The following is a 16,928-nucleotide window of genomic DNA, read 5'->3' as shown; positions in this document are numbered from 1 at the left end:
CATTTGTATCAATATACAAAGTAAGTCGCATCCATAGTACTCCCAAAATAAGGTAACCAACCCTATCCATATACTTATAGACTATTTTTGCTATATATTTAAAACTTGATCCACTTTTATATCTCTACATAAAGTTTAAGCATTCATGTTATGACTAAGGGTTCAATAGTTTATTGGATTAATCTATAAATGCAATTTATATATTCAATAACAACTTTATTAAAATACTCTTAATAACAACTTTATTAAAATACTCTTAATAACAACTTTATTGTAAATAGAAATATGTTTAAAGTTTACAAACTGAAAGCTTTAGAACATATAACCCAACAATATCATCATATGTGTTAATAGTTAGTAGTGCCCAATGACCATTAAATAAAATACAAGTTCTATATGTTTGTTGTTAGTACAAGAACTCTCAATGAATTGACTAGTAAAACTTTACTTAACCTGGGTTAAAATGAGCAAAAACAATTTGGTTTTGTTGTGAAGTTATTAATCTGATACATAGGTTCTGAGCCCTAATTTCTTAAGTGATTTGTCCAGAAGATATAAGGGATGGGTCAACAAATATGTAATTTGAAATTTCTTTTGAGTGCAAGTACCTATAAAAGATTAAAAGTTAATAAACGAGTACCTATAAAAAATTAGAGTACCTAAACGAATGAAATCATATTACTTACATCATATATGCAACCAACGTCGAAATCTTAACTTCCCTCATGCTACAGAAGTCAATAATATCCTCCTCCAAAACACAACTCTTTCTACTGATACCAAACAGCTTAACAAGTAGTTGGAAAGAAATGGCAGACTCTTTGGCCATTACCTTTTCAACAAACCTAAGTATTGATTTTAAAGGTAGTGGCAAATTGATTGTGGACTCACAGACAACATCTTTTCCTTAGCAACCATCATTGAAGCTTTGTCCTAATGCAACAAAGTAATCATAACATAACAATATGAAAGTCATTAATGCAACAATATGAAATTCATAATGCAAACATCAACCAGTGCAATAAATTGAGCAAACTTAACTAATTACCTCTAAAGTTTGTTCATTTTTGCTCTCATTCTTGAAATTCTCATGTTCATCATTCAGAATGATCATGTCCATATTTACCTTATCCTTTTGCATAACATCATTCGTCTTCACATTCTCTTTTACTTTTTTAAAAATTTGTTTTCGGATTCAATCTCATATGTCAATCTTGGTTTAGAGCAAGATCTATGTGTCGGAGTCATTTCACCTTGTGTCATATGTCAATTTCAAGACTCTAAATTAGATTCCAACTACAAAATGAGAATTTACAAGAGTTATATCAGAACAATAAATGCGTGGACACCCATTTTTATAATCATGAGTTGGCAACACCAGCTTAGCGAAAACAATGGCAAACTTGCCATGAACGGCAGCATTACCAATCCACCATTTGATGGTTCCATCATTTGGTGTATTAATAATGAATACATCAGTGTTGGGATCAAATATAGTTGTTGTTTGGAGACCCTGGACGTTTGAGCCTTCAAAGAAGTAAAGGAAGAGATTTTATATCAAAATGCAAACCTACATTACTGAACAATGCCTAAGATAAGCTCACAAGATTTAATTAAATTCACTAAAATTTAGTGAACTCAGTAGAAACCAAGTATTTTGCTAAAGATAAGCTAAACTTCTTAAAATAATCGAAATAAACATCTATATAATTTACACTTTTGACTTACCATGATGAAGTACAGTCATGGCATAACAACCAGGATAATCCACATTGTCAATAAGAATTTGCCTCTGTTCTTTTTGGTTCCTAACTTGAGAACAAAGCCACCCCAAAGACTGCAAAATGAAACACAAAGATATCAAAATTCAACTCAAGACAAAATATCATTGTTCCTATCGAGCGACATATCAACATAATAAAACTAAGCTTAAATTAAATTCATGGTGAGTAAATTTTCTTCCCACAAACTTAACTTTCATCTCTCACCCGAGAGAGGAATTAGTTGCTGCAGTTAAATTCAACATTTGGAAGAGAAATTCCGATTAAATTCATGGTTATCTTAAGAAAGTGATTTCTTAAGACCCTAACCTAAGGACACAAGATTTTCCTTATTAAACTAAGCTAAATTAATGGTTAAAACTTAAAACACGCCACCCAAGTAACTCTAGTTCTTTGTTGAAACTTACTTCCAATCCTGTACATAAATTCTCAAACAAGGTTCTAGTGAGAATCTAGATAATCTAGATGCGTTAATTGTTCCAAGAAATGGAAGAAATTTGAAACAAGTAACACCTGTGAAGTATAGACACAGATACGACTACACGATACGGAAACGATCGGATACAGCGATTCGTCAATTTTTTAAAAATTAAGATACGAATACGTCTAATGATATATCATTTTTTTATATTTTTTTTAATATACATATTTCTAAAAAAACAAGGATACTGATACGTTGAAGATACATTTTTTTCTTTAAAAAAAAATATAGGATATAGATAAATTTAGCATACAAGTTAATAACGAATAACACAAAATAGAATACAAATACTGAAATACAATACAAAAAAAGCAACATCTGAGATGTTGAAGTATAATAGTTAATAAAATGCAATAGAAAAGTGACTCATATTGCAAAGAAGAAGAAGAAGAAGAAGATTAGAGAGAGAAGTATGAAGATAAACAAAGAACTTATTGTTGAAGATATCCAAATGGTTTATATTTTGGTAAACTTTGTGGAGACTCAAATGTGAAGATAGAGATTAGATAATTCTAGTCTAGGGTTTGGTCCGTTATTTTCTTTTTTTTCTTATAGTTTTGGACTCGAGGAGTGAGCTTTTTAAATAAGTTGACTAATTTTAGATTGGGATAGACTAGATGAGTTACTTGTCTTTTTTCTTAAAAAAAAGTACGCATAGAAATAGATACGTCAAATCGTGTGTCAGATACGTATCTGGAAAGTATCTGAAAGTATAGATACGTCAAATCGCATGTCAAATACGTATATAGGAAGTATCTGGAAGTATCGATATCCGATACGTGTTTGATACTGATTCTTTGCCTCCCATGAAGTATTTGTGCTTCATAGAGTAACACATCAATTATAAGGGCCATATTTGTTGTAGTGTTTTGAGGTAGAAACTGGATTTCTAACAAGGCTGAAATTTTATAAACCTTATCTTAAGAACTAATGACAGGTAGATATGAGAGCATTCAACAAGCCTGAATCCAATTTGAGAGAGAGATCATTAACGAGGCAATAAATGTATCTTATCTTAATGGGGTCGCTCGATTAGGTATAGATTTAAGCATCACTAAAAATTTTAGCTTGATAATGAAATTTTGATTTTCTTAAGATTCCCCAATAAAACTGTAAACTTCAAAAGCCTTACCTTAAGCACTTGCAGCTGTAGTGACGAAGGCCTAGAACAAGGCTGGAACAAGTGTACAAAATGGCTTGATCAAGCTTCAAAGCATTGTTATAAAAGATTGTTTGTACAGATAATAAAGAGGCATTTAGAGTTATAAAGAGTTTTACCTTCCTTTTCCCCCTTCGTAGAAAATAAAGAATGAATCGTTCTTGCTTAAAGACACGCCATTTGGGAAATAAACATCTCTCACAAGCATAGTGGTTTCTCTTATAACAGCAAATGAAAAGAGGAAAAGAAAGGTTGAAAGATGTTTTAAAACGGAAATAAGTGTGGGGTTCTAAATTTTTTTTTTTTTTTTTTTTTTTTTTGCATTACCCAGAATATTCAAAATGTTATAAAGAAATACAATAATTCATAAATGTTCTTAGAAGAAATAAACTTCTTAACAGCCAAACTCCCTTTGCATTGTCTACAAAATGTAAGTTTAGATATTACCATTCAATCAGCAACCCCAACCAAATGAAGACTTCCCATCGTCGGCAAAACCGGATTTACCCCAAGCTCCTTCTTCTCCACTGTCGCAATCGCCTCGAGACTACTTGGTATTCCAACTGGATGTAGGCTTCTCCCAATAACCTCCTCCTTGGGCACCTATATTGGCTTTTTTGTTTTTGTCCACAGTTGATGGCTTCTAGGTGGAATTTTGACCCTCACTAGAACTTTCAGCAGGATTCTCCGAAGCTTTCAGGTATGGCTTTAACATCCTTGGATTCTTCATCAGCACCCTTCCTGCTGTGAAGAACATCTTCAAGATTGGAAACAAGGCCGGGGGCAAGAAGTTCTTCTTGACAGAAGTAGAAGAAGTCATGGGACTTCAATTCAAAAAAGGAAGAAAATGGAGGATGGAAGAAGAGGAAGAAGAAAAAGAAGTTTCACTGCAAGGAATCAGAAATCAGGACCCTAAAATCAGAGGAAAATGAGGAGGAGGACGAGGAGGAAAGGGAAAAGAAAGAATAGAGCGTTGAAAATGAAAAATGGTGAAATGGGTGAAGGAAGATAGATAGGTTAGAAATAAATCTTACTCAGATAAAGAGAATTGATCGTGTGGTGGAGATCTTGAGCTAATCAACGGTAGGGTGAAGTTCGGCATGTACATCGCAAGTAGAGATGTCCATGGGCGGGGTGGGGCCAAGGATGCCATTCCCCATCCCCGTCCCCATTCTATATTTCATTCTCCATCCCCGTGAAATTCTCCACGAGGATCGGGTTCCCCGTTGTGAATTTTTCTCGTTATTTTTTTTTTTTTTTTTTGTAAAAAACTAATTAATTTAAATCACTAATATGAGCAAATTTTAATTAAATAATTAACTTTACCACTAAATTATTTATTATGGTTAGTTTTATATGACAATTTGAATTTAAAGATAAATTAATCAAATTTTGGACTAAAAAAGCTAATTAATTTTTTTTAGTAGAAAGAAGTAAATAAAAATCAAATTATTCACATATATAATCTAAATTTAAACATATTCATTACCTTTTCCATTAAATAATCAAATTTAAAATTTAATTGTAATATTTATATAATAATAATAAAAACATAATATTATATCATTATACTAAATAAATATGTAAAACTAATCGGGAAGGGGGCGGGGGCCGGGGACGGGGGCGGAGAAGCGGGGGCGGGGGACAGGGAATGCTTTCCCCGTCTCCGTCCCCATTTAGCTCATGGGGAATTTTTTTCGCCCACTCCTTCCCCCATTCCCCGCCTAATCAGAGAATCCCTACCCCTTGGAGCCCCGTGGGGAAATTGGACATCTCTAATCGCAAAGATTTCAACGGCAAAATGAAATTTGGCGTGGTTATCGTGAGGGTTTCGGCTGTAGGGGTTCACGTGAAGCATTTGAAGGGTTAGTGAAAATTTGTAGACTTAAAAAAATTAGAAAGTAATTTCTTTTACTTAATATTCTTGACATTTAAAATAGGATAAGAAAATATATACTAAACTTGATATTTTTAAAACGTCAAATAGCGTGTAGCGTGAAAAAAAATTCGAAAAAATGCACAACCTTTGCGTTTTTTTTTTTTTAATTTCTTGACGCTTTTCTTTAAAAATCACCTATCACTTGAAAATTTTTCATAAAAATGTCAAGCATTTAAAATTGCAAACGTCAAGAAATGTACTTATTCTAGTAGCGTAAAGTGACACTCGAATAGCCCAACTTAGTACATGATTACTTAGGCTCCCCTTAAGTGTGAAACTCCCTCTCAATGAAACTTAGGCTCTCCCAAGTGTGAGACCCCCTCACCTTCAACATACTCAAGAATATTAGTGAATGTTCACTTAGGCTCCCCTTAAATGTGAGACACTCTATCTCTCAATCCTCATCTTTCCACCTTCTAGCAAAGGCTTCCCTTAGGTTTGAGAATCTATTCTCAAATAATGATGTCTTTGACTCCCCCCTAAGATCAAGGTAGCCTTCACACACAAAGTAATCTTCAACAACGATCTCGAGCACAACCTCCAAATCTACAACAATTCTGAATCACAATCACAGAGATTGACATACACCAAATGACCACTGCAAAATGAAAAGCTTCCAACAAAAATACTCAAAAGTGGCCAACCCTAAAATGAAACAAAACCACAATGTATATGACTAGCTTTGGGAAGATCTTCAAGGAAGGAATAAATTATCTCGCGGGGAAAAAATACAACAGACCATGAAATTTGCACAAAAATCTTGACAGATAGGGGAAAAAATTTTGCGAAATTTTTTGTCTATCACTTTACAATGTCATTGACAATGTCACAGCATGTTGTGAGACATATCGTAAAGGATATTAAGACACATCAACAAATATGCTACACATATCAACATATAAAAAACCAATTTCAAAGTAGAATCAACACAGCACGGGACATATTACAAAAACATATCGTTCAAGTTTTTCTGTAATAAAATCAACCAATCATATTGCAGAACAAACTCCCCTACAGTTTCAAATTGATATAACCCTCAAAGTTCAAGGTTTAAATTGATACAATTTTTCGCTTACGGTTTAAATTGATACAACTCCTAAAATTCAGGGGCGTAAATTGATATTTGCCTTATATTTAATAAAATGTCATGAAAAGGTCCTAGCAACAAATATTAACACTAGCAAAATTATAATTATAATAATAATAATAATAATAATTAAATAATCTAAGTTCAAGGACATATTTTTCTTTTCTTAAAAAAAAGACATAATTGATTTTTATTATAAATATTTTGATAATAGATGTGCATTAGATGCTCATGCTTAGTGTCTATTGACCATGTGTCATGCCCTCATTTCTCAAAATGTTGTTCATGTAATCCACCTCCTACTTGCCAAATTTCCTATAAATAGTGCCATTTGGTGGGTTTTGAAAGACACACATTGCACAAAATCCATGAAAATCGGAGAAAATGGAAATTTAGAGAAATTCCTTATTTCATATTTTGTTAATTTATTTTATTTTATTTATTTATATATCATGTTTTTTATTTTAATATCTATTTATTTTATTATATATTATTATTATATTATATTTTATCTATAGTCGTGTTCTCGTTGTACGTCGTTGTGCTCCTCAGTTTTACAACACATTATCAACACGAGCTCCTATCGTTTACCTCGCAAAAGGTAGGTTCTAAAGGTAGGTTGGTTTTTCTCACTCTTAGTTATAATTAATAAATTAAATATTGTTTTACATATTTGATATATATTAAATTTTTAATATAAATATAATATTTGGTAATAGTGTTACTATGAAAAATATTACAAAATTAGAATTTGTAGCATTTGATATTAAACATAATAATTGTTTGTCATTAGTACTTAATGCCAAATACACTTGGATGCCATAAAAATATGATCATCAGAAAACAAATTTTCTTCCTAAAGCTCATCGTAAATTGATGTACTTGAGGCTCCAAAATTTTGAATCAATATGTTAAAGAAGACGTTTTTTCTACATTTCGGATATGCTCTTGCATTAGCAATATCGAGAAAAAGATTTTAAAAATTATTTTGTACTATTTCATGTCTTTTCGTGGCTGAACAAAATAGCAAGTTATTGATAAAAAAACATGATCTCGACCAACTGAAACAACACCATTTCCTGAAATGAATGTTGTAAATGTTAATAATCGTGGTCGAGGTCGTGATCACGATCGAGGTTGAGGTCGTGACCATGGAAGAGGAACAAATAATTATTATTTTTATGGTAGTCATTCTAATCATTCAAATTTCAAAAAAAAAAACACGCACACATACAAAATGATGGTCACAAAAGAAAAGCTCTACAAGATAAGTGTTCAAAAAGTGTTGAAAATAAATGCTTCTGATGCGAAATGACTGGACTTTGGTCATGTAGCTGTCATCCATCAAAATATTTAGTTGATCTATATCAAGCCTCCTTGAAGGAGAAAACTGCATAAGCAAATTTTCATACTAGGATAATGACATATTTGATCCATCCTATATAACAAATTTGAATGTGGCAGACTTCTTTGAATCTCATGAAGAGAAAATCAACAAAATTGATGGAACATCAAGTGTTTCCTTTAACTTTGAAAATATCTAGATTTAATGTTGTTTTTTTTATTCATCTTCATTTTTTTTTTCTTCACTTAGTAGATGTTAACATTTGTATATTCTAAATGTTGTTTTTCTTATTGTAATTATTTTCTTTTGATGAAGAAACCTGGATCATTTTCATATGTTGGGTGATTCAAAAATGAGTAAAGAATATCTATGTAGTGTAACTACACATACGATACTTATAAATATAATATTTTTCCAAACTGACAATGCTAGAAGCAAAAGTCAATACGATATCAGGTTCCGCAAACCTGAATGAAAGCTTTAGAAAAGCAAATATTATTTTGCCTAGAGGAACAAAATTTACAATTAACAATGCATTGTTCTTTAGTCAATCAAAAAGAAATCTACTTAGTTTTAAAGATATAGTTTCAATGGTTATCATATTGAGACTGATAGAAAGAATAATATGGAGTATCTTTATACCATTTCTATTGTCTCATATGAAAAAGTATACTGAAAGAGTTGTCTGCTTTATCTTCTGGATTATGTTATACTCATATACGAGTAATTGAAACATATGCAACAATGAACCTGAAGTTCATGTATCCAAACATATTTACAATTTGGCATGATAAATTAGGTCATCTAAAGTCTATAATGATAAGATGAATTATTGAGAATTCAAATAGACGTCCATTGAAGAGCCAAAAGATTCTTTAATCTAATGAATTGATAATTGATGTTTGCTCTCAAGGAAAAGTAATAATTCAACCATCACCAGTTAAAGTGGGGACTAAGTCACCTACATTTTTAGAACGAATTCATGGTGATATTGTGGACCTATTAATCCACCAAGTGAACCATTTAGATATTTTATGGTATTAATAGACGCATCCAGCAGATGGTCACATGTGTGCTTATTATCAAGTTGAAATCTTGCATTTGCAGGATTAGTTGCTCAAATAATTAAGTTAAGAGCACAATTTCCTAATTATACAATTAAGACCATTCATCTTGATAATGCTGGTGAATTTACATCCTAAGCTTTCGATAATTATTGTACAACAATTAGGATAAGCGTTGAACATCATGTAGTTCATGTTCATACATAAAATGGTTTAGCAGAATCATTCATAAAACGTTTGCAGTTAATTGCTAAACCATTACTTATGGGAGCTAAGCTTAGACCAGTATCTTATCATAAGTACTCACCATTACAAGTAACTTATGGCCATGAGCCAAATATTTCTCATCTGAGAATTTTTTTTATGTGCAGTATATGTTCCAATTGCTCCACCACAACATACTAAGATGGGTTCTCAAAGGATGTTAGGAATATATATTGAATATGATTCCCCATCAATTATCAAATATCTTAAACCCTTGACAGGTGATGTATTTACTACATGATTTGTTGATTGTCATTTTATTAAAACAAATTTTCCAACATTAAGAGGAAGAATTAAGAAGTTGAAAAAAGAAATTACATGAAATGCATCGTTATTGTCTCATTTAGATCCTCGTACAGATCAATGTGAACTTAAAGTTCATAAGATAATTCATTTGCAAAATATAGAAAATTAGCTACCAGATGCATTTATAGATGCAAAGAAAGTAACTAAGTTACATATACAATCTGCAAATATTCCATCGAAAATTGATATCCCAACACAGCAAGTTGTCACTAATAAGTCTGGAACACGTCAGAAGGTGGTAGACTAGTGAGTTCCAAAGATAAAATTCTTAAAAAAGAAAAAAAAAAACTAATAGTTAAGACTTGGTTGAGAATATAAATATCCATGAAGAAATCTTTACATGACTAGTGAGAATGGTGAAGTACCTAAAGATAATAATGAGATTTTAATAAACTATATCAGGATCAAAAAAAAAAGATGGAACCGAACTAATGTAGTTATTGACAATATTTTTTGCTTATAATGTTGCTCTTGACATTATATCTGAAAGTGAGGATCCTAAACCAAAATCTGTTAAAGAATATCGACATAGAAAAGATTGGCTTTAGTGGAAAGAAGCAATAGAGGCATAATTAAATTCACTTTCAAAACGTTACGTTTTTGGACTAGTAATCCGAACACCAGAAGGTGTCAGACTCTATGGGAACAAATGGGTACTTGTGAGGAAAAGAAATGAAAATAATGTGATCACAAGATATAAAACAAGACTAGTTGCACAAGATTTTTCACAAAGACGTGGCATTGAGAGAAAATGTATTCTCCGGTAGTAGATGCAATTACATTAAGATATTTAATTGGTCTGACTGTGAATGAAAATCTGGACATGCATCTTATGGATGTAGTCATAGCATATTTGTATGGATCTCTTGATAATGATATTTATATGAGAATCCCAGAATAATTTAACTTTTAAGTTACCTGAAACATATAAATTAAATTCCTGGGAATTGTATTCAATAAAGTTACAGAGATCGCTATATGGATTAAAACAATCAGGACGAATGTGGTACAATCGCTTGAGTGGATATTTGTTGAAAGAAGGATATCAAAACAATTCAATATATCCATGTATTTTTATAAAAAAAATCACAGTCAGGATTTTTTATTATAACTGTATATATTGATGATTTAAATATAACTAGAACTCCTGAAAAACTTTCAAATGCAATAGAATATTTTAAGAAAGAATTTGAGATGAAAGATCTCAGAAGAACAAAATTTTGTCTTGGCTTGAGAATTGAGTATTTAGTAGATGGAATATTTGTTCGTCAATCAAATTATATAGGAAAAATTTTGAAATGTTCTATATGGACAAAGCATATCCATTGAACATTCCAATGGAAGTTCGTTCAATAGATGTGAAGAAAGATATATTTTGACCTTGAGATGATAATGAAAAACTTCTTGGTCTTGAAGTATCATATCTTAGTGCAGTTGGTGTACTTATGTATCTTGCTAATAATACAAGATTAGATATCTCATTTTCAGTAAATTTATTAACAAGATATAGTTCTTCTCCAACAAAAAGACATTGGAATGGAATTAAGCATATACTCTACTATCTCCGATGAACGATTGACATGGGTTTGTTTTATTCAAGTACATCGAATTTTGATCTTGTTGATTATGCAGATTCAGGATATTTATCTAATCTACACAAAGTTAGATCTCAAACATGTTATCTATTCACATGTGGAGGAATTGTTGTATCATGGCGATCAATGAAACAGACCATAACGGCTACTTCCTCAAATCATGCTGAAATTCTTGCAACTCATGAGGCTAGTTGAGATGTGTATGCCTAAGATCAATGATTCAATACATTCATGGAACATGTGATTTGTTTTATAGTAAAAATCTTCCAACAATATTATACGAAGACAACACAGCATGCATATTCCAAATCAAATGAGGATATATTAAAGGAGATAGAACAAAGCATATTTCACCAAAGTTTTTCTACACTCATGATCTTGAAGAAAATGACGACATCACTGTATAACAAATTTGTTCGAAAGATAACTTAACAGACTTGTTTACAAAGATATTACCTACTGCAATCTTTGAAAAATTGGTGCACAACATTAGAATGCGGCGACTAATATCTCAAGTGATGTTTCCATGAGAAGGAGTAAATATATTTTTTAGGAGTATAAATTATATTAAATATGTACTATTTTTCCTTCACTAGGATTTTTTTTCCATTGGGTTTTTTCCTAAGTAAAGTTTTAACAAGACATTTTATATATATATTGGGCAGGGGAGTATTATAAATATTATGATAATGGATATCCATTAGATGCTCTGGTTTAGCATTTATTGACCATGTGTCATACCCTCATTTCCCATAGTGTTGACCATGTGTTTCAACATTATACATTATTAGTATCCATATAATCCACCTTCTACTTGTCAAATTGCCTATAAACAGTGGCATTTGGTGGGTTTTGGAAGACACATATTGGGTAAAATCCATGAAAATTGGAGAAAGTGGAAATTTTAGAGAAATTCTTTATTTCATATTTTGTTAATTTATTTTATTTTATTTATTTATATATTATGTTTTATTTATTTTAATATCTATTTATTTTATTATATATTATTATATTATATTTTTTCCATATTCATGTACTTGTTGTGTGTCATTATGCTCCTCAAATTTACAACTCATTGATGTTTGTTTTTGTGGTTATGTTCTTTTAACTTAATGAAAATTTCAAAACTCCACAAAAAGATATCATATTTTCAACTGAGGGTGCCACCGCCAATTCAGGAAATAATTAAACTCTACTTCAGCCTAAATAAGTTTTGTCCTAGTTTAATTTGGACTTAGGGGTATATTTAGCCCAAAAAGTTGAGAAGTAGGAGTTCAGAAGTAGGGAGTTACAAACTCCACTCTTTGTTTGGCGTAAGGAGTTTGTAGGCCCCACTATTTAAAAACACAAATTTTATAACTTATCAACTTCTTACATCTTGGACTCCAAGAATTTACAAACTCTCTAAATTTCATAATTCCTTAGAACTCACTATTTGAGGAAGGCTTGAAGTGAAAGTAGATCCGAAATCAAACTAGTCATAAGCCAGCTAATGTTCGAGCCTAGCCAACCACACTCATAACACAATTGGGCTCTGTGTGGCCACCTCAGCTAGGATGGTTCAAGTCTAGACTAAAGTGGCCTTTGTTTGCTCTTTAAGAAAGTCAAACATAGGATAAAAGCCTATGTTGGCCACATTAGCCGAAAGCCATTTCAACCTCTTTCGTTGTTAAATCTTAGGTTAATCCTTTGTTAAATGATATAATATTAAATTTATATTAATTCATTAAGTTAAGCCTTTGAATCAATCAGTGATTTAAAATGGTTTGAGAGTAAGTTAGTTCAGCAAATTTATGTTCGAATCCCTTTAATGTAATTTCTTCCCCAATTAATATCGGAGAAAGTGTTAAATATTAAATTTATCTTCACCCATCGCCACACTAATGAGCAATTTCCATTGTTATACATGTCACCTCATTCTAAATTCACAGTTGATATACGTACAAATGAAATAAATTCGCATATTAGTCTTTTTTCAGTATATCGTCGGTTGGAGTTATTTGTGTTCTTAACCTTATGCCTCGGGTTAGTTTATTATTTCTCTTCTATATAATGTAAAAATAGTAAAAAGAACGGAACATAACAAAATTTTACAAAAAGATAACATCAGTTATAATCTAAATTCATATTTCCTTTACATTTGAGTCGCAGCGAAGATAAAATATCGGAGAAGATTTTTCTTCATATTATTCTAAAACTCGGAGCAATCATAATTTATTCAAGATTTTCCATTAAATACACTACATACATTCAATTGTGAAGAGAAAAATAAATTTTAATTTTAAAGATTAAAATAGAATAGAATTATTCCAATTATTAAAAAAAAAAAATCTTCCTAATAATCCAAGGTGTGTTTTAGTAGAGAGGGAAAAAATGCATCCATTCAAATAGAAACTTACATGTATAAAAATATCAATGTTGAAGAGAACATGCATTCATTATACAGCTCCCACAACCAAATTCATCCCCCAATTATAGCCATAGAACACAAGCCCTAAAGGCTAAAACTTTCCCTTTCACTTCAACCTTTGTCTCTCTATAGTACAAACTAATTGGTGCAATTGAATCCATGGCAAATGGAAACCCAGATTATGAGCACAAGAGCTAATAATATCCCAAGAACAACTAGCTTTATCTTCATGTTTTGATACCACATTTTCCTCCTCAGTTTAGTTCCTTGTCCTCTGTAAGTCTGAGCCTGTCGATGTCGAGGAAATTTTGATTAATTCTCAGGTCTCTTTAAATTCGACTGATATAATATATCCGCTATTGAATTAGCAGGGTTCGATTTATGTACCTGATCTCGAAGACTTTCCGTTTTGTCAGCAAGAGTATTAATGTTGTCCCCTCTCTCAAAAGCCTGAAGAACATTGAAAGATCTCATAATGAACATTGAAAAAGAAACAAGTGAGAATCCTCGACTTCTATGAAAGAATGATGGAGGTGTCATTGGTTAATTCTGCGTCCGGTTCTAATTGGATTGATTTTTTTAAGTGATTTTAAGTGTAAAAAGATGCTTTTGAGCATTTAGAAAATCAATCCAAATATGCCCACCAGCATTGAAATGACTTTTTAGTTTGCTAGAATTGAAAAACTGAGCAAAAAGGAACTATCCAGAAACATGAATTACCCAACCAACTGATACAACAAAAACCGTCCAAAACAAAGCTGACTGAAGTCAAGTTTGGTTTTCATGTAGTTAGAAACTAACTTTAATTGACAAAAACGACAAACTGCTCGGTTTTGTTTGATTCAATAATTTACACAACAAGAAAATGCTCTAAGATAATTTTGCTATTGTATCTACCATGTTTGATTAATAGATCACCCACCACAAAAAGAAACTCCAACAAGTTTATTCAGTTTCGCATGCACATTAGCGAGTTATTAGCTAATTGTGTTAATAGTTAATGGTATGCCACAAACATGCATCTTAAAGTACTTGATTTTATGACTCTCTATTGACTAGGCCAACTCGAGGTGATCATCAAAGCAGAAATTTTATAAAACAAAATGATAATGATAAATGTCATATGACAACGACCAGAGAGATGCAAATTCAAAGACATTTCAAAACCATGTTGATATATTTTTACCTTGTCGAGATTCTCCAACATTATACTCTTAACTTCTGATACTTGAGCCTTCACTTTTATCAACTTTTCGATCTCTTCTGCATGTTCCATGATATACTTCATGTGCTCTTTCATAATTGGCCTGCAAAATATCAGTATGCCTCTTGATACCGCTCTAAGGCAAATACACACAAACACAATCAAAATAAAGCTTTTGCGTGTTTGAATTTACCCAAAATCCTTATTGAGACTTTTTGCAACAGCAGTATCGGCTTTACCACCTCCATATCTTTTTTTAAAGTCAGCTTTCATCCGTTCCAAAAAGGCTATAGATATCTGCTTACTGAGAGATTCTTTCGCCACAACACAGTAAGCTGCAAAACTCCATGAAGGTACCATTTATATGGTATTAAAACAAGACAGAGCTCCTTGAACTTAAATTCATGTAACAAAATTATTGCACCCAAAATTTCAAGACATTAAACAAGCTAATTCTCGTTATTTCGAACGCCCACAAACTTAGATACATTCTGAAATAGTAAAAATAATTTTTGTCATTTCCAAAATCACTTGGAAAATGTTTTTAATCATTCAAAATCAATTTCAATAGTATGAAAATTATGTTTAAAAGTCTAAAATTAAACCTAAAATTGAGTTTGAGTGATTAAAGGTATATTTTGAAGTGATTTTAACTATTTCAAAATCGCACTAATATTGATCGATGAGATAACACACCTACAGAATCCCTGATTTACTGTAAATAAGAAGGAAGAAACAAAAATTCCAGAAATTTGAACTCGGAAACTTCATGTTATGTTATCATACTTTGAGCTATTCTTAACATACATGAAATTTACAATAGCAATTATGACATTTTACAAACATTCCCACATTGGGAAGCTGGAATTTGCTAGCTCAGAGCCCTTTGGTCACAATTTAGTTTTAGTATTCTTTCTTTACTAACAATTTTTTATGTTTTGTTTGGTAATGTATTGCATAAACATTTTTCATTTCTTGCATTCTGAAAACTAAAATAAAATTTCAGCTCAAACAATGAACAAAATTCAATTGGAAACTCACTTCAAACAGCCTTTACCTAAGCTAAAAATCCACAATCAATAAAACCCAACACAACAATAACACACTTCCAAATCCGAATTCCTCTTCATTCCAAACGAATTCACAAGAAATTATCAGCAAAATAAAAGAAATCCAACAGTAATCAGAATAGATCCAACAATTTCCAGCTGAAATTCAATCCCTTCCCAAATAAAACATACACAACAACACTCAAATCGAAAGGGAAACGAATCAAAAACCTAGAGATAATCTAGAGCATCCTTACCATAACCATCTTCAACCAAGAAATTAAAGGTATGATGGTCGCAATTGTAAGTGAACTTATTGTTTGCAGAAGGAAGTTTCTGAAGGCATTGATTCGCAATCGCCGGAAAGTTTCCAGTGAACTCAGTGAACTCGGCCAAGATCATGGTTCCTCTAGCCACAAAGCTGTAAATGAACGAGTCTTGACTCATCTTCTTCGAGGCGAGTGAGCGAGTGAGTCGACTCGGAAGAAGAGAATACAGGGGACTCAGCGAGAGAGAGTGAGAGAGATCGCCGTTGGGGAATTTAACTTTGCTTTTGCGTATTAAATAAATTAAATTAAATTAAAAAAGGGTGTGTTTGGTTTTTGCTTCTTTTGTTTTGTTTTTTTCTTTTCCTTTTTTACGAAGAAAGCAAAATTCTTATTTATTTTCCCACTTTGATTATTAATTATTAGAACAAAGATTTAGGGGAATGGTCAAATAATCAAAGATTTGGTCCTAAGTTTGCGTAATGGTGTCGTATTAAAACAAATTAAATAAAGAGGCTTCTAAATGTGGAACATTTGTGTTTGTGTATAAAACTTAGGTAGTTCTTATAAAAAGTAATATATTTTTTTAATTAAATTAGAGACAGTTGCAAATATAGTTATTAGATTTAAAATTTTAGAAGATATATCGTAATATAAAAAAATACAAATATGACCAAATTTAAATAGTCTATTAATGATAGACTATATCACTAGTAGGAGTCTATCAACAATAGAAGTCTATCGTGGATAGACTTGACTATATTTGTAACTTTGTTTTAAATGATGTTATACACTTTATTATTATTCCTAAAAATACTACCAATTATAATTATCTTTTTTATTTCTAATGAGTTTTTGAATTTTGAATTTTATGTTTAATAAGTCTTGATATATTCAAAATTCTTAAAAATTAATTGATCTGTTAGATGTATATTTGAATTTTAAGTCTAATGAAATCCTAAACTTTCAAATTTATGT

The 16,928-nt window shown here is 31.3% G+C and overlaps 2 protein-coding genes across 3 annotated transcripts; both read right to left on the bottom strand.

Annotated features, from left to right (window-relative positions):
- Window positions 1–562: 562 nt before the first annotated feature.
- On the bottom strand, window positions 563–4,421 carry LOC120067915 (acyl-coenzyme A oxidase, peroxisomal-like). 2 transcript variants are annotated; one of them, XR_005479048.2, is made up of 5 exons: window positions 3,541–4,421; window positions 3,395–3,436; window positions 1,729–1,837; window positions 1,049–1,527; window positions 563–933 (listed from the first exon to the last, which is right to left on the bottom strand). XR_005479048.2 is itself a non-coding variant. In XM_039019543.2 (4 exons), the coding sequence occupies exons 1-4, from the start codon at window positions 3,869–3,871 to the stop codon at window positions 1,286–1,288; spliced, it is 396 nt and encodes a 131-aa protein (XP_038875471.1). In that variant the 5' UTR covers window positions 3,872–4,421; the 3' UTR covers window positions 1,263–1,285. The 2 variants fall into 2 exon arrangements, 1 of the variants encoding a protein (XP_038875471.1); XM_039019543.2 differs by lacking the exon at window positions 563–933 and having other exon boundaries at window positions 1,263–1,527; window positions 3,869–4,421.
- Window positions 4,422–13,403: 8,982 nt separating this feature from the next.
- Window positions 13,404–16,302, bottom strand: VAMP724 (vesicle-associated membrane protein 724). Its single transcript, XM_039050805.2, has 5 exons — window positions 15,942–16,302; window positions 14,829–14,970; window positions 14,618–14,738; window positions 13,819–13,881; window positions 13,404–13,719 (listed from the first exon to the last, which is right to left on the bottom strand). Exons 1-5 carry the CDS (start codon window positions 16,129–16,131, stop codon window positions 13,570–13,572), a joined length of 666 nt encoding a protein of 221 aa, XP_038906733.1. The 5' UTR covers window positions 16,132–16,302; the 3' UTR covers window positions 13,404–13,569.
- Between the last annotated feature and the right edge of the window lie 626 nt (window positions 16,303–16,928).

This window comes from Benincasa hispida, chromosome 12 (assembly GCF_027475165.1).
Source record: "Benincasa hispida cultivar pf3 chromosome 12, pf3_genome.v1.1, whole genome shotgun sequence".
Classification (NCBI taxonomy): Eukaryota; Viridiplantae; Streptophyta; class Magnoliopsida; order Cucurbitales; family Cucurbitaceae; genus Benincasa; species Benincasa hispida.
This window is presented reverse-complemented; position numbering and strand designations above follow the sequence as displayed.